At 44.7% G+C, this 25,244-nt stretch overlaps 1 protein-coding gene across 3 annotated transcripts; it reads left to right on the forward strand.

Annotated features, from left to right (window-relative positions):
- Positions 1-24,797, forward strand: stab2 (stabilin 2). 3 transcript variants are annotated; one of them, XM_026362464.1, is made up of 69 exons: positions 1-124; positions 1,140-1,264; positions 1,351-1,466; positions 2,755-2,840; positions 3,416-3,482; positions 3,580-3,675; positions 4,132-4,254; positions 4,553-4,749; positions 5,024-5,151; positions 5,247-5,380; positions 5,489-5,568; positions 5,660-5,809; positions 6,872-7,015; positions 7,109-7,171; positions 7,265-7,381; positions 7,460-7,513; positions 7,591-7,671; positions 7,894-8,046; positions 8,605-8,667; positions 8,746-8,847; positions 8,956-9,042; positions 9,479-9,590; positions 9,674-9,854; positions 10,063-10,156; positions 10,240-10,398; positions 10,543-10,638; positions 10,719-10,811; positions 10,886-10,933; positions 11,297-11,430; positions 11,583-11,685; positions 11,767-11,844; positions 11,917-12,006; positions 12,101-12,208; positions 12,321-12,452; positions 12,550-12,678; positions 12,751-12,813; positions 12,906-13,007; positions 13,077-13,272; positions 13,355-13,450; positions 13,734-13,791; positions 14,318-14,391; positions 14,528-14,653; positions 14,963-15,036; positions 15,125-15,196; positions 15,545-15,664; positions 15,744-15,788; positions 15,866-15,958; positions 16,268-16,420; positions 16,807-16,935; positions 17,123-17,182; positions 17,264-17,440; positions 17,818-17,907; positions 17,989-18,135; positions 18,387-18,446; positions 19,003-19,126; positions 19,749-19,898; positions 20,277-20,381; positions 20,629-20,736; positions 20,944-21,137; positions 21,220-21,361; positions 21,846-21,979; positions 22,066-22,231; positions 22,427-22,533; positions 22,629-22,748; positions 22,827-22,973; positions 23,338-23,448; positions 23,530-23,661; positions 24,209-24,322; positions 24,552-24,797. In XM_026362464.1, exons 1-69 carry the CDS (start codon positions 38-40, stop codon positions 24,609-24,611), a joined length of 7,659 nt encoding a protein of 2,552 aa, XP_026218249.1. In that variant the 5' UTR covers positions 1-37; the 3' UTR covers positions 24,612-24,797. The 3 variants fall into 3 exon arrangements, with proteins under 3 accessions (XP_026218249.1, XP_026218247.1, XP_026218248.1); XM_026362462.1 differs by having other exon boundaries at positions 22,629-22,973; XM_026362463.1 differs by having other exon boundaries at positions 12,906-13,004; positions 22,629-22,973.
- Positions 24,798-25,244: the final 447 nt, after the last annotated feature.

Raw genomic sequence — 25,244 nt, forward strand, 5'->3', positions numbered from 1 at the left:
GAGACTGGACCAGTCCGACGGGACGAGGACAGGAGACATGGAGCTCTGTCGGCTACCGCTGCTGCTCGTCTCTGTGACGGCAACGATGATGATGATGAAGAAGAGTCTGGTTGCATCACAGCAGGTAAAAGCTTTTCTTTTAGTGTTCAACAGCACCTTTCAGTTTTAGGAGAAAACGGCAGGATCAGTGTGACGGGTTGTTCGGTCCTCAGTTATCTAGGTTTCTAATGAAGTTACTCAGAGATCAGAGTCGGACAGAAGCAGAACTTTAGATTTCTCACAGAGTTGAAACCTGCAGTAACGTCGTCTCCCGGTTGTTTCCTGGGTGGATCCGATGCTGCTGATATCAGAGGTATTCCACACTTCCTGTGTGCCGTCACCACTAATCGATGGAAATCTGCTGCCACTGACACAGTAACAGGTTTCTACAGCAGTCTGATAAACGCTTGGTCCAAAGTCGGATTCAACAAGAAGGACTAGATCTAAAAAACAAAAACCAGCAGCCAACAAATAAAACTGTACTCGCTCTTGACCGTGCACGTACGGAATTCTGACCCCTGTGCACCAGCTGATGAGTCTTTGGAGCTTTATGACACTTTGTTTTGTTAACTGTGAATCACTCCAGGGAAAACTACAAACTGAAATGATTAAAATTCTCTGATTGGTTGGAAAAGAACCTGTACTGTCTCTCAGCTGTCCAACCACAATTTGCCCAAGGGGGTCAATAAAGTATTCCTAAAAAACAAATTACTATTAAATTACTAAAAACGATGGCAGCACGACTCAGAAGCTGTTACACAGCAAACATCCAGGCGCAGCACAGACCTGTGTGGTGGCTTTGGACCATAAAGCACTTTGGTCAACTTTAGAGAAGGATTGTGGTTCAGTTTGGAGGCTCATCAATGTGCTGTAAAGTGAAATTGTGAAACCAGATTTGAATATTTCTCTATTTAACTCAGAAGCTGTGAGCGTCTAAACATGATGTTGTTCAGCAGGGTGAGGGATCTGAGCAGGAAGGAGACGTGTTCAGAGATGATGTTCTTTAAACTGACACCAGAGCTAAACCTAGTTAACAGATGAACACCAGTTTAAAATCACTCTCGTCTCTCTTCACTGTTTCTAATAAATGTTGTTGTCAGAACTTCTGCTCAAACTCCACGGTGTTGAGGACTCGAACCGCCTGTCACTCCTGCAGCATCAGCGCGCTGATTCCCTGCCCGTCGGGTTTCAGACAGACCCCAAGATCCGTCGCCAAGGACTGCAAGTGAGCGTGAACATGGAGCAGCAGAAAACTGCCAAATACGTGTCCACAAATGTGCACTGACCGTCTGTCTGTGGTTTTCTGTGCAGCTACTACATCAGAACCATCAGTCTGAAGTTACCTGTGAGCGGCTGCTCCTTCGAGTGTTACAGAGAGGAGGAGGTGAAGAGCTGCTGTCCGGGTTACTGGGGACCAGACTGTGTTGGTAAGATACAAACACATAGGAACTACACTTTACAGAAAACTGTAAAAACATTAACATTAAAATCAAATAAAGCACGAAGAGAAGTAAAAAGTGATATGTGCCTTAGATTCAGCTGCAGATGTCCAGAGGTCTGAATTCTACAGTCACTGTTTGATTCAGACATGTAGTGAAACTCTGTTGTAGAGCAACACGTCGTACATTTGGACAACAGGACAGTTACCTTTCACAGGTAACAGCTGAGATTTCACAGGAGTGATGAAGACGATGCAGCTGTTTAGAAGTTTGTGTGTTTCACATTTGGAGCTATGCAAAGTGTGAATGAAACAATTCAAAGAAAACATGAACACAAACCTCAGATCCAGTTTTCTTCATGTGTTTGTGAGTCTGTGCACTGGTTTGCTCTCTGTAATCCAGTGTTTGTGGAAACCACAATAAATAAACTGCTGCAGTTTAACGGTAGGAGAATTTAGCCTGAAAGATAAAGTTCAGTGACACCTGAAGTAGTTGAACTCTGTCAATGTGTGCAGCACAGCGCTGAGCGTGCAGGATACAAACACATTAGTACTTTCTGCAGTATTGGCAGTATACGCAGATATTGTGTAATACAGACGTAGGGCTGTTTGGGGGGCGGGGGGGGGTCAGTCCTCCAGGTGACTCCTGGCATATGTCCAGTCCTGCAGGATGCAGATCGTCCTGCAGGAATCAGGACTTCCTTCCTCTCTGCAGACTCTGAGTCAGCAGGTCACAAATCTGCTGACAGTCACTGCACTGACTGGACCCCTAATGCTGGTGTTCAGCTCCTGGATTCAAACCAGCAACTTTTGGCTTTGCCGATTCATCCAGGCCAGGAGTCAATTCAGATTAAATAAGATCACAACGTCTGACATCATGTTCTCATCTCATTCCCAACGGAAAAGGAGATAAACTGACAATCAGTGGAAATAACTTGGTGAAGCGAAGCCTTTGTTCAGCTTCTAGTGCCGTGGTTCTATGGTGTGTGATGTTTTCCTAAACATGAACTTTTCCTGTATCTGTGAGTAACGCTGACAGACTCTGTCTCTGAGTAAACACGACGGATCTGTGACTCTGACAGAGAACCAGAGGAAACGCAGTGATGGCATGTAGAGATAAGAGAGGCACAGAGGAAGAGCGCAGATAAAGGCTGAAGAGAGGGACGACAGAAGGAAGGAAATGGAGGGTTGGGAGATGGGGCAGTTTCCTCAGAGAAAACAGAAAAACAACAATGGAGCAACTCTCTCACAGCTAACCTTCCTGACTTTTCTGTCAGAGTGTCCTGATCGGGCCGACAGACCCTGCAGCAACAGAGGAGTCTGTTCTGATGGACTGGGAGGAAACGGGACCTGCACCTGTCAGGTAACGCAAGAATACCCAGTTTTAATCTACTCCAGATCCCCTCACATGATCATTAGATCCCACTAGAACCTCCCCAGAGACTAGAACCAAATAGAACATCCTAAACCTACAATCTTTTATTAGTTTTGGGAACATCTAGAATCCAGTAGAAAACTGGATCCACTGTCCTGCTTGTTTTCATCTGTCCTCGCCCAACCCACTGCAGATCACAGACACACCTGATCCAGGTGATCAGCAATGGGGAGGGAGAGTTACAAAACAAGTAGGACTGGGTTCCTATGCTTTGAAGGACGCCTAGAACTTTAGTAGAATCTATTAAATAACCCGAGAACACTCTCAGATGTCATTAGAGGCTAAGCCAATGACATCTAGAACCAAAAGATGTCTAAACGCTTAAAATCAAAGGGTTTCTAGAACCACTTACCGGACCCCTGGTCTTTCTAAACCATTACAGAATTTCAAAAACCCCCTCAGTTGCCGTGACATCACAAAGTGCAGCTAACATGACCCAGAATTCTGTGTGTGTGTGTGTGTGTGTGTGTGTGTGTGTGTGTGTGTGTGTGTGTGTGGTCCAGGTGGGTTTTGCAGGAACTGCATGTGACGACTGTGCACCTGGTCGATATGGTCGCACCTGCAACTCAGGTAACAGTAAGGCTGTAAAATTTGTTGATTGGCTCTCTCACGTCTCTTGTTTGTTCTCTGACGTGTTTTCTCGTCTCCCCCCGTCGATCTGCTGCAGCGTGCTCCTGTGTTCATGGTCTGTGTGACTCTGGGGTGAAAGGTGACGGTAGATGCACCTGTTTCTCTGGATATAAAGGTCCAAACTGTGACCAAGGTCGGTCTGCTTGTTACGTGTTACCTGCACTGTTTCACCAATTTGTTTACGTGTTACCGTGTTGTCACTTTTCAAGTCTATGTTCTGTTTATTTGTCCCGTGTCACCTCAATTCCCGCCCACTCACACACCTGTTCCCTGATTCGTCATTATCCGTTGATGCCTTGTTCCGCGTGTTCCCTGTTGGCTCCTGACATGCTTCTGTTGGCCTGTTGTACAGACTTTAGACTCCTTCGTTCTACCCTGTCTGTTGCCTGGACCTGGTTTTTATTCCTGCCCGTTTCTCTTTCTTTCTTTCGTTACCTGTATCTGTTACATTTACCTGTACTATTCCTCATACCTGATACTTTTTGTTATCTAGATTCTTGTGTTGCAGATTCTTTTCCTTAAATCTTGATTGGTGTCTTTCTTTCTGTTACCTGGTTTGTCTCACCTGAACATTTCACCTTTTTTTCAGAGTTACCCGCGTGCGCGGCTCTCAGCTGTCAGCAGAACACTCGTTGTATGGAGGAGGCTCTGACGGGACGGCTGGTGTGTCAGTGTTTACCTGGTTACCAGAAATCTGGAGATCAATGTTTATGTGAGTTGGCAGATAAATATCTGTTTGTATAAGGACCCGGTCCAGACCATGGCTCCAAACTGCCTGTGGGTCTGAACCGTTTGTTTTTCTGCGTCAGCCCTGTGACACACTGCTCACCTGTCCAGGATGCAGCCCTCCTCCAGGATCACCATTATAATCAAAGTGCGCTTTAAGCTGGTCCTTTTAGGAACCTCAGTTCTCTGTTAACTTGTTTGACATTGCACCTTGTAAAAGTGAATTAGACCAAAACAACATTAAAAGTCTTTTAGATCTTTGTCTTTTGTTTCTGTGCCTTCAGCTATAAACCCGTGTCTTCAGAAGGTCTGTCATGTCCACGCCTCCTGTGTCCACACCGGTCCAAACCAGCACCTGTGTGCCTGTAATGAGGGTTACAGTGGGGACGGGAGAGTCTGCATGGCCATCGATCCATGTCAGACTGAACGGGGAGGCTGCTCTGCCAGGTCCACCCGGTGTGTCTATGATGGACCTGGGAAGGTAGGGGGATACCAGGAACAAGACTGAGTGAGGATCAGTATCAGGAACATGATGCATGAAGTGCAGAACCAATTTTAGGAACGGTAACCAGATCCGAATTTAGATCGGGCAGAGCAGCAAGATCAGAAACAGGATCAGAGTTACGAAAGGGATCGAGATCAGGATTGGAAACAGCACAAGTATTTGGATCTGGAAAAAGATGTGGATAAAGAACAGGATCGGGATATGCGTCAGATAAAATTAACCCTGTGTGTTTCTGCTGGTTCTGGTTCAGTCTCACTGTGAATGTCTTCCTGGCTTTGAAAACCTGCTGAACGGCGTCTGCAGCATGAAGGACTCCTGTAGACCGGATTCTTGTGACCGGAACGCCAACTGTACGACGGTGGGACCAGGAAGAGTCGAGTCAGTGGCTAGTTTTACTTTCATGTACAGTTGTGTTTAGTTTACCACAGCGCTGGAGCAGGATCCTGGACGTCACCTGTCCCTCTGTCCCTCAGGTGCAACTGTCTGCAGGGTTACCTTGGTAATGGGAAAGTTTGTTATGGGAACATCATGCAGCGTCTGAGCGACCTGAACACAGAACCAAGAGGACAGTGGACCGGTCAGCTGAGCCACGCCATCACTCTGTTTGGTATGACGATGAATTATTGGTTTTAAGTAGTTCTTCGCGTTTTAGACGGAAGTCATGTCAGCGAACCAGAACCAACCAGAACAATTGATCCATTTCTCTTATTTTTAGCTGCTCTTTCATGGCCCCTGCAGAACTTGGGTCCTTTCACCATTTTTGTCCCAATCAATAAAGGCTTCAAAGGAATTTCGGTGAGAACCAGTTTTTCATTTATTTAGTCAAACGTCTCGTAGCTTTGAACCAGAGTTTGGTCGTTTACTGGTGTTTCTGTTTCTTCACCAGGTGAGGACTCTCACAGCTGACGTGAGCAAAGCTAAATACCTGTGTAAGATGCACCTGGTTGCTGGGGTGATGCCATTTGACACTCTGAAGAAAACAAACATCTTCTACACTCTGACAGGAAAATCAGCTGAGACGGACACGTCAGAGGGGGTGAGAGGCACAGCAATAACAAAGGGAGAATAAACGAGAAACAATGAATTACAATTATAGTCTTTTATATGTCCTTGTTGTTTGGGTTTAAATCAGTAAGAAGTAATTCATAATGCCATAATCCATCACACAACCATCTGACCATCACCGTGTGCAGCACACTCCTCCGTAACCTTTTTACAGGCTACAGGGCTGATTTATATCTGTTGTCAGCTTCCTGAATGAAGATATGTTGAATCTGTTCCAATGTTATATTTTAGGTAACGATACATTCGCAGCAAATGTGAGGGGAAACAGCTCAGTGCTTACTGTCTGAAAATAGGTAAAAATGGAATCAGCTGGTGTTAATGGAACTAAAATCAGTCACAGTAGTGAAACGCTTTTATCTGGACCAGTGGAATGAAGGAGCAGCTTGTTTCCTTCTCATGTAGACTGAACTTTAGCTGTGGTCAGTGGAAAAAGTTTGGCTTTCTGTTTCAGAAAGACCTCCCTGTTGGATTGGTGACTGGTTGAATTGGTTTTCCTCACCTGAGCTCAACAGAAAAACTTTACTAATGCTGGAGTCGCAAAACTGAATGTTGAGAGATGTAGATCAGATACTTACCATCAGAATCCTTGTCATTCTCTTGTTCTTCATCAGCACATGTGCAACTTGTCATGGATGTTGACAGTAAACGTGTGTTCTTCATGTTTGTAATCAGGTTAAAATGATGTTTCCCCACAACAGTGTATTTTCGACACTTCAGTTGTAAAGAAATATAATTTTGTAGGAGACCGAGTTGGACCCTCAAGTCTTTGTCAGACAAACATGACACAAAATAACGTCCATTGTTCAAAAGTCTTACTGTCTTACTGCAGAACAACACGTCCCGTCCTGAAAAGAAAGGAAACGTTTCATCAAAGAAGTTTAAGGGAACAAAACTTTTTCTGTTTGCGTTTTACATGAAACAGACTCTTTGTAAAGTTTCATTTATTTCATGACAAGTCGTTCAGCCTCCAACCATCAGGATGGCGTCAACGTACAGTGAGCAAGAACCACACATCGTCTCCTTTCTCTTCCAGGACTCTCAGACTAAAATCCGTATTCATGGCAGCAGAAAGAAAGGCGTAATCATCCAGTCCGACTTGATGGCGTCCAACGGGATGATCCATATTATCAACAAGCTGATGGACAGTGTCTCCCCCACAGTGGAGAGCGATACTGAGGTGACGGTGACGAGAACAGAATTAATTCTGCCTCTTTGAGTGAGTCACTCCTTCATCTCTGGTTTAACTTAACGTCTTCTACATTTTCCACAGGAGAACCTGATGAAGTTCATTTCTAACTACGGCAAATTTGACAAGTTCAAATCGCTACTAGAGGTACAGACTGACTAAAGGAGAGCGTTTAGCACATTCTAAAATATGTGTGGACCTAACCTCAACTTTAAACGTGACTCTTTTGTTTCTCTGCAGAAAACGGACCTGGCAGCTGTTATGGACCTTCCAGGACCGATCACTGTCTTTGCTCCCTGCAGCGTAGCTTTTGATGAGATGACAGACGGACACCTGCAGTACCTCAGCAGCCCCGAGGTAAGAACCACATACAGACGAACAGAAAGGCTGATGCAGCCGTTCCCCCAATAAACCAGTGACTGTTCTGAACCTCAGGGTCACAACAAACTGGTGGAGCTGATGAGGAACCACATCGTCCCCTCAACCACAGTAAGAACAGTTCTGTGATGACTGATGACTCTGTTTTCATTGACGTTGTGATGACAAGTTGTCTTTCTGCATTAAAGCTGGAAGTCTACAACGCCGTGTCCAGTCCCAGAATCGTGACTATGGCCAATCAGGTTCTGACCATTAACGTGACAGAAAATGTAAGTTCACACATTTCCTCAGTTCTCTTCTCTTCTCTCAGGTCTTTTCTGCTGATGAACACTGTTGTACTTCTAGGATCTTTCAGAAACAGATGTCTCACTTGTGATCACAAACAGAATGAAAGCAGCAGCAGACATGTTGACTCGACAAAACTGGGTCACAGTTTCACTTTTTGGTCCATGTCAACAAAACAGTGATTAGAAGAGTTTTTCACTTTTCAGGGTCAGATCCTGGTGAACGGCGCGGCTGTGTTAGAGGCAGCTGTGGAAGCCAAAAACGGGCGTCTCTACGTGCTGGATCGAGTTTTGATTCCAGCCTCTATTGAACCTGTGCTGCCCCACAGGTGTGACAGTACGGAGACCAGCATCATTAAGGTGAGACTCGAGGTCGACGTGATCTGCAACTGACTTTGAATTAAATATTATTTCTCTTTTGTTAAGTAAACAGACCAAAGAGCTTTGTCGTGGATGTGGAACGCTGATCCAGATCGGTTTCTTTCAGACAAATGTTTTTCAGGCAGAATGAGGAATTAAACTGTAAAACTGGAGCAATCACAAACCCACATTTGCCTCAAAAGGTTTTACTGTGTCTGTGTAGAAACCGCCTCCACCCTTACTGTAGATCCACAGTTTTAGTTTCACAGTGGGGACTCGCGATCTGGTCTACTCCCTGTTTATAAGTCAGACTGTCCAGTACCTGATGGATCCAATTCCAGAGCATACAGGGTCCTGGACTGGGTTTTCTGAGTTAATTTAGGAAAGGAAAGATTTGTGCTGTTAACAGGACAAAATGTCTCTTTGGGAGAAGAAAACTCAAATTATAAAGAGCTTCATGCTGCTGGAACCAGTCTGACTATGTCTGAGTTTCTTTTTTCTGTCTTCCCAGATGAGTGTTGGTTTCCACAGGAACTAACCTCTGCTGTTATATTTTAGGGCGACTGTGTGAGCTGCTCAAAAGGACAGAAATCTTCGGCGTGCTCATCCGGAGTTTACACGGTAAGACGTGTCACTCTGTTAAATCTGTGTGTTGGTGGACCATCAAACACCTGACCACCTTTCTCTCTGCTGATGCAGGGCTCATCCACTTATGGGTGTGTTTACAGTCTCTCCATTGGCAGTCCACCGGTCCAGATTCCAGCAACGGGTTGCTCACCGCTCTGCAACATCACTGTAACAGTAAATGCACACAAAAACCCAGCAAAGTGTTCCTGCTTAAACTCTCTGCAGTTCTTCGCATGCACAACACTCTGGTTGATAACGTGACGTCTACCTGTTTGTGTTCAGACTCCAGCATGTTGTAAGGGGTTCTACGGCCCAGACTGCAGTCCTTGTCCTGGAGGATACCAGACTCCCTGTTCTGGACATGGTCAGGTCAGATTCAAAACACTGATTCAGACTGTAACTAAACATTCACAGTTTTAACATTTAACAGAGTAAAACTTAAGAAATGAATCGGTTGTTCAGTTAAGATTGAAACTCGGCTCTGACTTTAAACATGGCGATGAACCTGCAAGAATCCAGCCTGGGATGGAATCCAGTGTCTGAACAGACAGATTCCATCACAGGATTTAACGTGTCTGTGATTTGATTTTATTGTATTAATTTAAAGAAAAGGTCGTGCAGGTTGGGTAGCTGAATGACTTTAGTGCATTTCTGTAATGAAACAATAATAATTTTACAGTGTATGGAGGAGGTGGGTGACGTTTAAGGTCCTGATCTAAGAACCTAGAAACCCACTGGTCTGGTATCTGTGAAGATGAGGACGGTGGAGGTTCGTCACTAAATGAGGGTTCTGGTTGTTTTCCAGTGTCTGGGCGGGATTGAGGGAAATGGATCGTGTGTTTGCAATCCAAACTTCAGTGGCTCCCGCTGTCAGTACTGTGCCTCCTCCAATAAATATGGACCAAACTGTGACAAAAGTAAGTCTAAGTCGTCTCACCTTATGACATCACACAGGTAGGTGTGACGTCAGAATGATTTAACCTCACCTGTGCACCTCCAGCCTGCCCCTGTATCCACGGACAGTGTGATAATCGTCCGGACTCAGACGGTCGGTGTAAGCTGGACTCTTGTCAGAAGGGTTTCACCGGTCGGTTCTGCGATCGTCAGACGGCGGCGTGCGGGGTTCAGGTCCAGTTCTGTCACGCCCATGCAGACTGTGACTTCAGCCAGGGAACGCCCAGGTGAGTTTACTGGTTATGAAGCTAAACTTGGCTCTGAAAGGAGCCTCCAATATTCTTTCTACTCCTTTCTAAATTATATCATTTATATTTATATTGAAATCTGTTCATATTAAAGTTGCTGCAAAAACACACTGATGACATTTTAATGTGTGTAACAACTTAAGGGTCTGAGCTGTTCAATACAGGATTATCTTCGGTGTTTTCACAGGTGTGTATGTAAACCTGGTTACCAAGGTGACGGTATCACCTGTGTGGAGTCCGACCCGTGTGCTCCCCCTCTCAGAGGCGGCTGCAGTGTGAATGTAAGTCTATTACACATCCGTCCTTCTCTTATTAAAGAGCAACAGCTCAGCTCTGTGCAAACGCCTCGCTGTGCCCCCTGCAGGCTAAATGTGTGAAGACAGGACCAGGGAGTCACTCCTGTCAGTGTCTCTCCGGGTGGAGGGAGGACGGGGACGAGTGTCAGCCCATCAACAACTGCAACGGTCCGGACAGAGGAAGCTGCCACCCTAACGCCACCTGCATCTATGTTGGACCTGGACAGGTAACATCCAGCAACGTTTACCTGCAGTCGCCATGGAAACAGACACGTGTCACTGTCACTCCTGAACTGTTGATGGTGAAGAAGCCACAGCAGGAGAACAAACAGCCAAGGTCAAAGGTCCTGTTTTCTTCTTTTCCCCAACAGAGCGACTGCAGCTGTAAAGCTGGATACAAAGGAAACGGACAGGAGTGTGAGCCCGTTAACCAGTGTGTGACTGAGAACGGGGGCTGTCATTACTGGGTGAGTACAACAGGTATCGCGCTTCAGTCCGATCACAGTCACTGACCCCAAACATCCCAGAATAAACGGCGTGTCTGCAGGCCAGCTGTCTGCTGCGCTCCTCTCGGTGGACGTGTGTCTGTGACGAAGGATATGTTGGAAATGGACGCGTGTGTTACGGCACCGTGGAGCAGGTGAGACTCAAACTCGTTGGTGTGACCGTTAACGTCCTTATGAACTCTGAGCTTATCTCTTCTGATGATTTCAGGAGCTGACGGCTCTGCCGGACGCTGCAGACTTCTCGGGCTGGATGACTGTGAGCATCACACACAGCTTTAACACACTTAAATCAGTTCCTCACTCTTTAGCCAGATAATCGCACAATTCATGGGATGGCTGTAAATGCACTTTTTTTTTTTACCTTTGTTTAACCTAGAAATGCATCGTTCTATATATCTTACAGGTGTGATCGTATTTAACTGTATGTACAATGTGTAACTGCAAATCCTAATGTCATTCACATCCAAACAGTTTGGATGTATGAGTAATGTGAGAAATCACTAAACTCCAGTAGACGGACAACAGATATGTGTCTACTTTAAAAACCATGACATCATATTTTAGAAGTGTGTACCACAGTTTGTAGGAAATATTCCCCTTTGTTTTTCCTTCCCGTCAGGAGTCCGGCCTGTCTCAGTCTCTGCTGGATCAGAACATCACCCTCCTGCTTCCATCTTCAGCTGCTGTTGCTAAAATGTCTTCAGAGGACAAAAACTTCTGGACCATGAAGGGAAACCTGCCGAGTCTCATTAGGTTCCAGCTCAGTCACATCGTGGTTTATGTTGATACTATTGATACTAAGCATTAGTTAAAGTGTTAAAGTCAGGGTTTTATTTTTAACTGGAGTATGAAGTTAGACTAGTTCCATTGAATGCAGCACTTTAACTCCTGTGTTTCTCTGACAGAAACCACATGATCCTAGGGAACTATCCCATTTCCAGCCTCAACAACATTTCCTCTGTGACTTCCCTTCTCAAGACAACTTTTCCACTTTCGTCCAACCGCGAGGTGACGTCCAGTCTCATTTCTGCCCAAAGATCACCGTTGTCCTGCTGCCAGGTGTGTTCACGTTGTTCTTTGTTCCATCAGCTCCCAGCTGTCGGCGGAGCGACTATCACCACAGCAGACTTAGCTGCAACCAACGGGCTGATCCATGTTGTTGATAAGGTACAGAGCTGACAGCTTGATGATGCTGACAATGCTTCGACTCCGCACACTGAGATGTTTGTGTGTCTGCAGGTTCTGGTTCCTGACAGGAAGCTGAGTGAAGGTCTGCTGGCGACATTGGCTCTTAGACCGGAGTTCTCGCTCTTCAGATCGTATCTCATCGTACGAACGCTCAGACACACACACTGTGCTGGATCCTGTCAGCTTTGACTCTGACTCAGATGACTATTTGTACATTTCTGTGTGTTTTGTTCAGGACTACAATCTGACTGACGAGATCGAACAGGTTGGCGAGTTCAGCATCTTTGCTCCGACAGATGTGGCCATCACAGATCACCTCAGGAACATGGCAGCAGCTGCTCTGGTACAGTGACCGACGTAAAGCTCTCATTTACATCGTGACATGCTCAACATGTGACTGCTTTTCGACAGTGAACAGTAAAAGCAGCTTGGATCTGGTCTGTTCTGGTTCATAGGACGTGAACACGACTCGGTACCACGTGGTGCCCACTCGGCGCCTGTTAAAAACCGACCTGCAGCTCGGTGGATACAAGCAGACGATGCTGGGATTCTCCTTCCAGCTGGGCATCTTCCCCCGGGACGGAAAGGTCTGAGGGTGAAACACTGAAACTGAAACTGGACCGAGTCCAGATTGGCCTGTTCACGTGATGATCCAAACTCTCCAACTGTGTTTGTCTCTTCCAGCTGTTTGTGAACAATGCTCAGTTGAACTCCACCAACATCCTGAGCGGGAAGGGAGTGATCCACGGTCTGTCCGCGGTTCTACACATCACCAGGAACCGCTGTGATGAAGCGGCAAACCAGAAGGTCATGGTGAGTTCTGCTGACACTCTGTGACACCAAGTGCTCTGCTGGCCATGCATCAATAACCGAGTGTCTCCACAGGGTGCGTGTGTCGACTGTTTGCTCCCAGAGAGCAAAGCCTGCCCGAATGGAACCATCCGAGACGTAAGATTTCTGACAATTGCACCAAACTCGACACAATGGAAACAAAACACAAAGTGTAGGAATTAACCCAGCACCACTCCCGCTGTCTGCAGAAATCGGTGAGGAGGAGGAAGAAATGTATGTTTGTTCGGGTGTTCGAGGAAGAGCGGCTGTTCAGCATCGGCTGCAGATCCACCTGTGTCCAGACGAACGTGGTAAGTCACCAGGATGAGACGGGACGTCCTTTAACAGGCCAAGCAACTCACCACTTTTTCTGTTTCCAGTTGGCCAAGTGCTGCGGAGGGTTTTTCGGAGAGCACTGCGAGCCCTGTCCCGGACCGAAGGGTCAGCCCTGCTTCGGTAACGGAGCGTGTTTGGACGGGACGAACGGCACCGGGGTCTGTCAGTGCAGCAAAGGGTTCGAGGGGACGGCCTGTGAAACCTGCCAGAGCGGGAAATACGGAGTCCACTGTGACCAAGGTCAATACGCATCGCACAGTAACAGCAGAACAGAGCCGAACACGAATCTGCTGCCTACTCACCTTGCCTGATCTCTCTGCAGACTGTCGGTGTAAAAACGGCCGCTGCAGTGACGGGACGAAGGGAGACGGGACGTGCGACTGTGACGTTGGCTGGAGAGGAGTCGTCTGTGACGAAAGTACAACAATCTCAGAGCAGTGAACGCACCACACGGGTCTTATCACACAAGTAGCCTTTTGTAAAGAAGAAAAATAGGAAAATAATAATTTTTAAGTTGAAGTCAGAGTGAATCCGTCACACCTGAGTTCAGACCGATCAAAGCTCCCGTTCACTTGGTATCAGTGACCTGTGTTCTTTACGTCAGATGTTAACCTGCTAGTAGTACTTTTACCTACAGTTGTAGAATCACAGCACATTCGTTTGAGCTCTCATCATGTTTGTTGTTCGCTGCCTTTTTTCAGAGATCCAATCCAAAGCTGACGAACTGTGCGGATCAGTCCAGTGTCACACCAGTTCAAAGTACGTGGCTACAAACTGCTTTGTTCAGACGTGTTGTACTCGTCCTCGACTTCATTACATATGACGCAGAAACGGAACAAGCTCGAAGCTAAATTAACGTTCTGCTAACAAGATACGGAGAGGTTTTTTAGCTTTTAGTATTTGGTTCCTGCAGCTAAAGCAGAAACACGTGTTCTCCTCCCTCTGTGTTTCTGATCTCACCTCTCAGACACCAGCTGTTTTTCTTCTTTGTCTCTGTTACATTAGTTCAGTTTTTCTGACTCAGACCTGAAGCTTCACAGTCCGACTTTTACTTTGTTTGACTCTTTGTGAATGAAATGATCAAATCTCTGGAAAGAGAACGTTTTGAAATGTACTGGTACCTCTGGTGGTTTTATAGAAATCCAACAGAGTCTGGTGAATATTAACAACTTCTTTTATTCTCGGCTACTTTTCACAATAAAAGCATGATGCACCTAAAACATCTGTTAAGGAAACTTGTCCCTTGACGACAGTTTGTCTTGTTTTCTGTCTCCTACTCTGACAGCTGTGTTATCCGACCGTCTGGGCCTCAGTGTCTCTGTGCTGCTGGATTCGAAGGAAACGGAACCTTCTGTCAAGGTAAAACCACCAGAGCCCTGCCTCAGGTGAATTAGTCACACCTGAGCTCAGAATGCTGTCTTATTCTCAAAGGCACATATTGACTGATATGGAGATGTTGATGCTGCTGCTGCTGCTGCTGATGTTTTGTGTGCAGCTAAAGACCCGTGTCTCGTGGATAACGGCGGCTGCAGTCTGTATGCGGTCTGCAAGAGGACTTTACCCGGCCTGAGAGACTGTGTCTGTAACAGGGGATACGCTGGTGATGGACTCGTGTGTGTTGGTGGGTTCAAAGTTTGGATTTTTCTGGAAATTATTTCAAAATCTTCTCCACTGAACCACAGTCTGAGACCTGCTACACTGAGTACTCCAAAAACTACTTCTTCAAAGTATTGTTACATCACTCAGCCAAACGGAAATTATATTTTTATATTTTGTATTTTAAAATGAATGTTTGAACATTTTAACAGACGACAATAATTAAGAAATGAAAATGGGTAATTCATTTCTATCCAGGGAGTGCATCAGAAATACTGTCCTGAGTTGTAATTGTAGGGTACTTCATTGCAGGAGTTTTGTGTTTCTCACACAGAAATAAATCCGTGTCTGGAAGGAAAAGGAGGCTGCCACGTCAACGCAGACTGTGTCCACACCGGACCAAACAAAGTAAGAAGTGGTTTTCCTCTGAATTAAAAGAACTTTGTGTGGATGGCGAGGTGTTTAATGTGTTGTATAACTTTGTTGAACTCTGCAGACATCCTGCGTCTGCAGTGAAGGTTACTCCGGTGACGGACAGAACTGCGAGATGATCAACTTGTGTCGAAAGGTGAGTTTATCTTTACTGTGACTGGATTTCCAGCCTCTAACCTTAATCTGAGAGTCGGACTTCAGTTTACTAGTTAACACATAATGTAAAAGAATCCAGTGTATGTGATGTGTAGTATTACAAGTACTGCAAGATAACACATAGGTTCTGTGAGGTTCTGAGGTTTGAGTATTCCAAAATACCAGGCAGTGGAAGGAGAAAGGTCTCCAGCAGAACCGGGCTCAGGCTGGGCGGTGTGTAATAAGTGTAATAAACCAAATTGTTACCGAACAAAACCTGATTCGTAATAAATCAGGTTGTGACAGTCAGACACTTCTGTGTCTTCGACCTTTGTGCTGATGTGTCCAGAAAAACGGCGGCTGTCACCAGTTTGCCAAGTGTAACATGACGGGTCCAGGTGCTGTCAACTGCACATGTATCGGTAACTACATCGGAGACGGACTCGCCTGCAGAGGCACCGTGGGTAAGGTGAGTTGCCAATACCCCCGCCTCACCTTAACATTGTAACAGTAGTAAAGTTTTTGATGACTCTTGTGACTGTTCGTAGGAAATCTTGACCAGGAAGCTGAGAGACTTCTACCTCAGCCTGATGGTGAGTGATTGGAGTCCTTTCACTGTCACCTCCTGCAGGTAAAATCAAACCCACTGAAGTGAAAACTGTGGTTTCAGGTAGTGGAGATTTCTCTCAAAGGTCGCGGACCCTTCACCGTGTTTGCTCCCAACGCTGAGGCCTACACAGCTGACAGAAACGGCGCCGGCAAGGTGATGGATTTAGTTTCTGAACAAGCTTAACTTTCAAATTTCAGCCACGTTAAGGAGAACGAACCTTCATGTTCCCTCAGGAGGAGTTTTTAGCTTTAATTTGTGCAGTACGCTGATTTCTAACATGAGGATGAATCAGCACCATTTATTATTTAGAAGCAAATGATTAAGAACACGCTTTAGAAATCTGACAAGCGACAAAGACAAAGCCAGATGAAAGAATATAACAATCCTAAACTTAAATCAGTACTCATTTCACATACCTGCAGTTTCAGAGATTAATTGATCTGCATCATTTTGTCTTTTTAGATGAAGTCGTTGCTGGCGATAAATAAAGAAAAATACGCCACAGTCCTGCGTAGCCACATTGTCATGTGTCACACTCTGCTGCCTGCTGACCTGGGACGACCTCGAAACCTGACGACTCTGTCCGGACTCGTCCTGACCACCAGGTCCAACCAGGTGACCAGTTTAAGTTTAACCGACACAATAAGGACAGTAAGTAACCAGGCAGGAAAAATCTTGTAAAAGGTTGGGCAGAATCAATCCAAAGAGCAGACAAAAGGTGAGGTTCAGAGGACGGGTAACAGGAAATAGTGAAAGACTTAAGAGTGACAGATTTTCCTGGTTCTTTGTAGTGACGCACCACCATTTAGATTCAATTCTGGCTTTAAGAATCAGAGGGTAGAAAAATTTGAATCATTTATGTAATGATAAATTAGAATCAATAAGAAATTGTACATAAACACAACGCTTGATGTAATATTAATATTTGATCTGAACAGGGTTCAGAGAACAAAATGCCTTCTGGTCGGTAATCAAATTGAATTCATGTTTGTACGTTTCAGGGTTTCATCTCTGTCAACGAGGCAAACGTGACATACAGCGACGGCATCAGCATTAACGGCATCTTCCATGAGATCAACAAGATCCTCTTTCCTCCTGCTGTGGACAAAGACAAGAATCCAGACATCTCTGTGAGTACAGGACACAGCAGCTGCAGCTCGATTAGTAACTGGTTAATAATTAATAATTGTAAAAAAAAAAAGTAGAGCTCAGAGTAAGGTTAGTTTGACCAACAACAAACGTAGATCAGATTCAGATTTCAACTGCATTCAGTAGTTTCACTGAAAAACTTCATTCTTTTCCTGCTGGATGTTACAGCTGAACCTGACTGACGTGGCTGAACGTGATGGTTATAAAACCTTCTACAAGCTGCTCGAGGTGAGACGTTAAAACTTTGTCCAGTAAGTGTCCTCTCCACGCCCTGTACTACCTCCCGTACTGATGCTGGTGTGGTTTCAGGACACAGGTGTGATGAACCAGGTGAACAATGAGATTTTCCGGCCAGTGACGGTGTTCCTGCCTTCAGATGGTGTCATGGCGTCTCTGCCTCAGGAGCAGAAGGATTTTCTGTTTCACCAACACAACCGGCCTCAGCTGGTGGAGTACCTGAAGTTCCACGTCCTACAGAACCAGAAGGTGAAAACTGGAATATTTGATTCTATGTTTTTTAATGAAAAGCACAACACAGAATGCAAACTACAAATATAGAAGCTCAGAGTAGAGCTGCTGCACCTTCATGTCCAGAGGATCATGGATCAGGACCCTCCCTGCTCTGGGGTAGACAGCTTTCCTCCAGGAGGACCTGGAAATCTTGCTGCGATTGTAGTTGTAGAGCAGCCCTGATTATTTTGCTTCCACCATGACTCGACTTGGTTAAACAGCAGAAAATGGATGAAAACTAGTTTAGAAGTTACTAGTTAGAGGGATTGAGCACCGTTCATTTGGAGTTGACACCATCCGATTGATGAACAGTGCTGCTGTTTCCCCTTCAAACTTGTTTTCTCCAAACGCAGATTTATGCTGAAGGTCTGATCCACCTGGAATCAGCTCGGACTCTGCAGGGCTCACCGCTCTCCTTCACCTGTGGAGGGACAGACCGCATAGTAAGAACGATGAACACAGGAAACCAAAGAAGAAGAGATGACAGAAGAATGGCGAATAACGACTCTTTCCGTTTGAAACAGGGAGAGATCTTTGTTAACGATGGAAACTGTCGGATTGTTCAGAGACACCTGGTCTTTAACGGTGGGATCGCTTATGGGATCGACTGCCTGCTGACTCCACCCAGCCTTGGAGGACGCTGCGATGAGCAGACGACCTTTGACCTGAAGGTAAAGCCTGATTTCCTGAGTCCGTCTCCAAAGCTGCTGTCCCTGTGGTGTATTGGCGACAGCTGAATGTTAACTTAAGTTTATAGCAACAGTTAATTAAAGCTTATTATTGTATTAAGTAGACTTAACTAGTAGACACATTAATTAACTATTACTTAGCTGTTACTTAACGTTTGTTACTATATTAACTGCTTTAACTATCCTCAACAAAGTATTTTGTTAATGTTGTTGTTGTTCTTCTTCTGGTTTAGATGAGCTGTGAGCAGTGCGGCAACTCCGCAGGTCGCTGTCCCAGAGGAACTAAAGTCAAGGTCTGACTCCTCGTCTGTTAACACACACAGTATTCTGCCACACTTATGCTCCGACAAATAGATACCTCCTCTCCCAATCACCATGCTGAAGATTATGCTTGATTCTCTTTGTTTAATGATGAATTGAAAGTAGGGTAAAACTACAAAAAGACACCATGAAATAAAAGTAATTGTACATTAAAATGCAAATATTGTACTTGAATATTACAATAAACTATTGAAGCGTGAATTACCAATGACCAGAAATCAGTTCCCCAAGTAAGTTACACATTGTCATAAATGATCTTTTACAATGTATAAATTTAAACATGCCACAATGAACATAACTCAAAAATATCCATTTCACAAATTACATTGACCTCTAAAGAGAAAGGAACCTACCAATAATGCTTTCAAAGTCTAATCTGAAATTCATGTGAGCCTAGCCTTACGCTCTCCTTACTCCTGGACATTAAGTCTCAGTGTAGTTAATAGACCCCTTTGCTACGGACACATGACACACAGAGAAATATGAACCTTGGGTTTGTGTGTCCAATTCCTCTGTGTCTTGTTTCAGGAGATACAGAAGTGCGACCTTCCCACCATGTTCGTCAATAAAAACTCCGGCTGCCGCAGCATCTGCACCATCAACTTCTGGCAACCAAAGTGTTGTCATGGTTACTACGGGCGAGACTGTCTGGGTGAGACAACACCATCAACTGGAGATAAACCACGTTCAGCTACTTTTCAGACCTGTTTGATAACGAGAGTAAATGTTAAAATCCAATATATGACATTCTTGTATTATTCTTACAAATGAAACTGAAATTCAAATTTAGACATACATGCTTAAATTTGTTACCACGTTACATTGAATGTGTTTTAATTTACAGTAAATCTACTGTAAGTGAAACTATTTAAAGTTTCTAATTCTGGATTTAAAAGTAAAAAAGATCAAAAAAGATTTTAAAATAAATGTCTGTTAAAACTTTAGCTTAGTAACAAAACTAACTAGTAACTAACTAGTTTGGACCTATTAATGTTGATACTGTTAATATCACATTAATAATTTGACGTATCATCATGATTTTCACTTTGCTGTGTATTTATTTAGATTTTAAAAGTTAGATTTTAGTTTAAACTTAAAAATTCGTCATGTGATCATATTATAATTTAATTAGATATTTTAACCTCAAACATTCTTAGATTATTATTTTTAGTACTGATGAGTAATTTTCAGTTCCTTTCCTGTGTATTAATACATTTTCCGTACAGAGTCAAGGTGGGTTAGATTAACTGGATTGTGTTTCTCTCTCGATCCAGTCTGTCCGGGCGGCGTCGGCTCTCTCTGCAATAACCGTGGTAAATGTGATGACGGTCACCTTGGTAACGGCACCTGTACCTGTGATGCAGGTTTCAGGGGCGTGGCCTGTGAGCTGTGCAGCGACGGCTTCTATGGACCCACCTGTAAAGGTGAGCATGAACTGAAGGAACCTGTAACAGACCTTGGGACTGTGGGTCCCAGGAAACATTTAGTTTAAATATGAGGTTTGTTCTTTCTGTCCTGAGTCGGGTTTCGGTGTAGCTACAGGGTGGATGTGAAGTCTGCTTCCTGTGTTCAGGCTGACTAATCAGGAGAGAGACCTGTGATGCTTCCATCCAGCATCAGCAGGTTTAGCTGAACCCCTGTAGGCAGCACATCACAGTTCATGAACCTGAGACCACTGCGCTGTTTTTTTCTATAAACCCAGGACTCGTCATTAACAGCTGAAGGACCTGTGTGTGCTTACACGCGTAGCAGCCTCGTCTGTGACGTGAGCGGGTTTCTGATCCTGATTATCTCTCTTTCAGCATGTAACTGCTCAGAACACGGGTCCTGTGACGATGGACACAGAGGAACAGGTTTATGTTTCTGTGAGCCCGGGTGGACTGGGGAACGATGTGACAAACAGCAAGGTGAGTGGATTTTCTGAAGGTGTCAGTGGGTTTCCTGTGAGGCCGATGTAAAAAAACACAGACAATAGCAGACTTGGTATTTCTCCTCACATGTAACCTGTGAATTTCATGTATGAAAGGTGATGGATGCTAATAAAACCCAACAGGTTTTAGGATTGAATCGTTGGACTGAGGAGCTGTTTGGTTCTATCCAGTTCTTTGAATCCTCACTAGGTCGACTTGTCCTGTGTGTTTCTGTGTCCTGCAGCTCAAGCCTTTGAGTGTTCTCCATCCTGTTCTCCAAAAGCTGTCTGTAAGGAAAATAACACCTGTGTGTGTCGGCCATTTTATGAGGGAGATGGATTCACCTGTACAGGTAATACACCTATGTGGTGTGTAAGATTCCCAACATTTTCCACCTACTTTAAATCCGACATCAGAGTACAACAGTAAAACTGTAGTAGATCACAAATACTTGGACTAAAGGTGACAAATGCAGGGTAAAACATGTTGTGGAATAATACGGCTCTCACGCTGACGTAATGAGACGTGATGTCAGGAGCTGCTTTCTCTGTCTCTGCAGTGGTTGACGTGTGTCAGTTCTGGAACGGCGGTTGTGCTAAAGGAGCCAAATGTTCTCCGAAAGGAGAAAAGGTGAGCTGCACCTGTCCTAAAGGTCACACTGGAGACGGGTTCACCTGTCAGCCCATTGACCCCTGTGCCTCTGGAGACAACGGAGGCTGCCACGAACACGCCACCTGCACCATGACGGCTCCGGTGAGAACAACACACCAACAGTTTGACCGGTTTCAGTCACGTATCTCAGTATCTCTAACATATAAACTATGGTTATAAACAGGGGAAGAAGAAGTGTACGTGTAAAGACAACTACATCGGAGACGGAGTCACCTGTGAGGTCAAACGGCTGCCAATCAGCCGCTGTCTCCAGGACAATGGACAATGTCATGACGACGCAAAGTGCACCGACCTGCACTTTGAAGGTATAAAACACTGATCATCAGGAGAGACAGAAGCCATTTCTCAACTTCATTATTATTCTGTAGGAGAAGTCGTCAAAATATACAAACGGGCAAACGCATAAAAAAGAAGAAGCAGAAGAAGATCGGGCGAGATCAGATCAATCCACAGAACAAATCTCCAAGTCCTGGAGCAGCAGCCAGGAGGAGAAAGATCAGAAACGTTAATAAATGGGTGATGAGGATAGTTAAAGCTCCTCTGAGTGTTCATAACAACATCTTTAGAACATGTCCTGGAGCTGGGATCGCTCCACAACTGTCTGCAGACTGTCCACCTTCACCAGCACCAAACCATAACAGAGTTTCCTCCTTTTTGTTTTTTATGGTGTCTGAAGTGACATCATATTCAGTCAAGCTGTTTTAAATGACTCTAGTTTCCAACGTCTCAGGAACATTTAACCTCAGCACATAAGTATTAAATATGTGTTTGTCTGCTGTTGTTGTGCAGATGCGACACTTGGTGTGTTTCACTACCGTTCAGATCAAGGTCAGTACAAACTGAACTACTCTGCAGCACAGCAGGCCTGTACTGCAGAGGGAGGCAGCCTGGCCACATATAACCAGCTGTCCTACGCTCAACAGGTCAGTGAACGCAACACAAGTACAGCTGTTAATAGCTATCTGTTTCTGATCTGCTGCTGGTATGTGATTAATCCTGCTGTCTGCAGGGCGGCTTAAACATGTGTGCTGCAGGTTGGTTGGACGGGGCTCGGGTAGCGTACCCCACCACCTACTCCAATCCTAAATGTGGCTTTGGTCATGTGGGCATCGTGGACTACGGCATTCGCAATAACCTGAGCGAGACCTGGGACACGTTCTGCTACCGGATGAAGGGTGAGAGGGTTAAATAGTTGTGTGTTATTTTGTTCCTTAAATAGGTGATGAACACATGACGACACAGGTGGGACTATGGGAAAAATCACTTTAAACCTTAAATGATCAGAATAAAGAATAGTTACAGGTGTGTTGTGACTGTGATGTGTGATCATGTATCAGCAATATTGTGTGTCTGTGTGCGTGTTGTTTCAGAGGTGAAGTGTGAGTGTAAGCTCGGTTATGTTGGAGACGGCTTCACTTGTACAGGAAACCTGCTGCAGGTTCTCAGATCCACACCGACCTTCTCCAACTTCCTCACAGTGAGTCAAAATCAGCTTCACAGCTGAAAGCACGATTCACTGTAACATCATTTAGACCAACCACATGAGAACTACTATTTTATTTCTGTATCCAGCAAATCCTGAATTACTCTCAGGTGTCTGAGTCTGGGAAACAGTTTGTGAAACGTCTCAGTACCCTGACGGTCCAGTCCACGCTGTTTGTACCTGAGAACAGCGGCCTGTCCGACAACCAGGTGAGTCCCGGAGAAGTTCTGATTTTAGTTTCCCTAACTGTGCCTCACCTGTCTCCACCTGTCCGTCTGTCTCTGCAGACTCTGTCTCAGCGGGACATTGAGTTCCACTTGTCGGAGGGTCAGGCTCTGCCTCTGGACCAGCTGAAGAACGGCAGTCGGATCAAAACACGAGTCGGTAGTCTGACGGTCCTCGGAGTTGCAGACCTGCTCAACCCCTCAGCTCTGGTCTGAATCCCAGTTCAGTTTTCAGCCGGGACGTAAAACAGAGAGAACAGAACAGACACAGACCTTCCCTTCCTCTTTGACTTTTGTTTTTCACAAAATCCTCTGAGACTGATGAGAGTTACTGATCAAATCAACATTTCTGTTTATTGAATAAAGTAGTATCTGTATTTGACATTATTACGACTGTCAAAGCCAACATGAGCAGAGGTTCCAGCCCAGACTGAGACATTCACACAGAGAGAACTTCACTGAGACACTTTAGAAGAAGAAAATTATGAGGAAGAAAGATCCGGTTCTCATTTTTGAATGAAGTTCTGTGCTAGTCGAGTGTGTTTAATGTGTGTGAAACATCTCTTCTCCTCAGTCGTCCCGTTACATCAATGGTCGCTTCGTCACCGACTCTGACATCCCGGCATCAAACGGGATAATTCATATTCTCCAGGCGCCATTAAAGGCCCCTCCCCCACACCAGCAGGTCAGTTTTTATTCACCCTGACTATAAACGGTGAACCTGAGGTATTATTTTTATGTACTTCATGTGCCTTGTGTACTACAGATGCACGTGGCCCACAGAGCAGGGATGGGGGTCGGGGTGGTGCTGCTGGTGGTTCTGGTGGTCGCAGTCGTCTTTGTCGGATACCACTTCTACACTCACAACACCAAACCCTTCCAGTTCCACTACTTCAAGGTCCATGAATGTTAGACTACTACTACTTGTCTAACATGCGTACTAGTGTTGGCTAAATACAATAGTATTTTGTTATTACTTGTAGTATTTGTATAGAGGAAATGTTAGTTCTAGTATAATAACTTTACTGTTAATTAAATGGAATGTGTATTAGTACTCGAGTAATACTGTATTATCTTTTTAGTAATAGTTTAAAAGTAGCTTTAATGTAATATTGTACTATAACAATATAACATAGTTATTAGCAATAGTACAAATTCATTTTTATTAGTACATCATTAGTACATATTAATAGTGTAGTAGGTCAGTTTTTACAGTAATTATACAGAAATATTTGTCATTTAGTGACATCAGTTATTTTACAGTAATTTATAATTATTATTATTATTGTAATGTCATCAGTGTTGGTACAATGTATTGCGTCTGGCAGTATTAGTAGTTAGTTTTGTTTTGTTGTACTCGCCTGTACTGTCCTAACCCTAACCCTAACCCTGTAACACACTTTTGTTCATGGTAGAATCACGTTTCCTGATTTATTTCCCGACAGGAGGATGAAGCAGAGGAAGAAGCTCCAGCTCCAGCTGCAGCGGCAGGCGGCAGTCGCAGCATCTGTAACCCAGTTTATGAAGCAGCTCCAGAACCAGCAGAGACCAACACGTCGGTAAGTCGCTTCGTTGTAAACCTCTGTGCCAGTCGTCTCTTATTTGTTGGGTAACTGGCCCCATTTTCAACGATGAGATTTGAACCTTTGTCACTTTCTGTTCATGCTGATTCACATCACAGATGAACTTAATTTAATCATAGATTTTCATACTGGTAAAAATATGGAGGCAGAACAACTCGGCCGAGAATAAACCAGTACGCGGACACTTACTGTTGTCTTTTCGCAGCCGGAGGACAAACACGAGGTGGTGAACGGAGGATCGTACGACCTTCTGCAGGACAGCTGAGAGGGAAACTGCTGCTGCTCTCTGCTGGCCTGGAACTGTCATTCCTGTTTCAGTACCTGTGTGGACTGAAAGTTTACTGACCAGTTTCTAACTAAGGTCACTGAGCAGGTTCTGTTTTCTCCACTGATGAAAGACAGCCGCTGTGTCCCGGCTCAGACTCAGGAGGACAGCCAGTCAGACAGTCAAATAGTGAGGATGCCTTCGGGTGTCAGGACTCTGTAATCTTTCAAATCAAATTTCTCTTCAGGGTTTTTGCTAAGAAAGTCACAATGTTTTGTTAATTCTGAAAAATGAAGAATTTAATGTAACTGTGAAAGGTTAAATGTTGATTTTAAAAATGTAAAAAGATTCATATTTCACTTGTATCCACTGTTTTTTTTTTTGGGGGGGGGGGGGGGGGTTATATTAAATACAAATCACAGACACAGTTTCTCACCTGTTTGAATGTGAACTTCTTGTCTGTCTGAACCCAAACTCACTAAACCTTTCATTAGTCACCTGTGTGATTAGAAACAGCTGCAGGTCTGACTCATCCCTGGTCCAAACTTAACAAAGCTCTGACATTATGTTTAGGAATGTTCTAAAAAGAACCAAAAGACCATTTTAAACAGCTCTTCGTAGACCCATGATCCC

This window comes from Anabas testudineus, chromosome 23 (assembly GCF_900324465.2).
Source record: "Anabas testudineus chromosome 23, fAnaTes1.2, whole genome shotgun sequence".
In the NCBI taxonomy this organism is placed as follows: domain Eukaryota; kingdom Metazoa; phylum Chordata; class Actinopteri; order Anabantiformes; family Anabantidae; genus Anabas; species Anabas testudineus.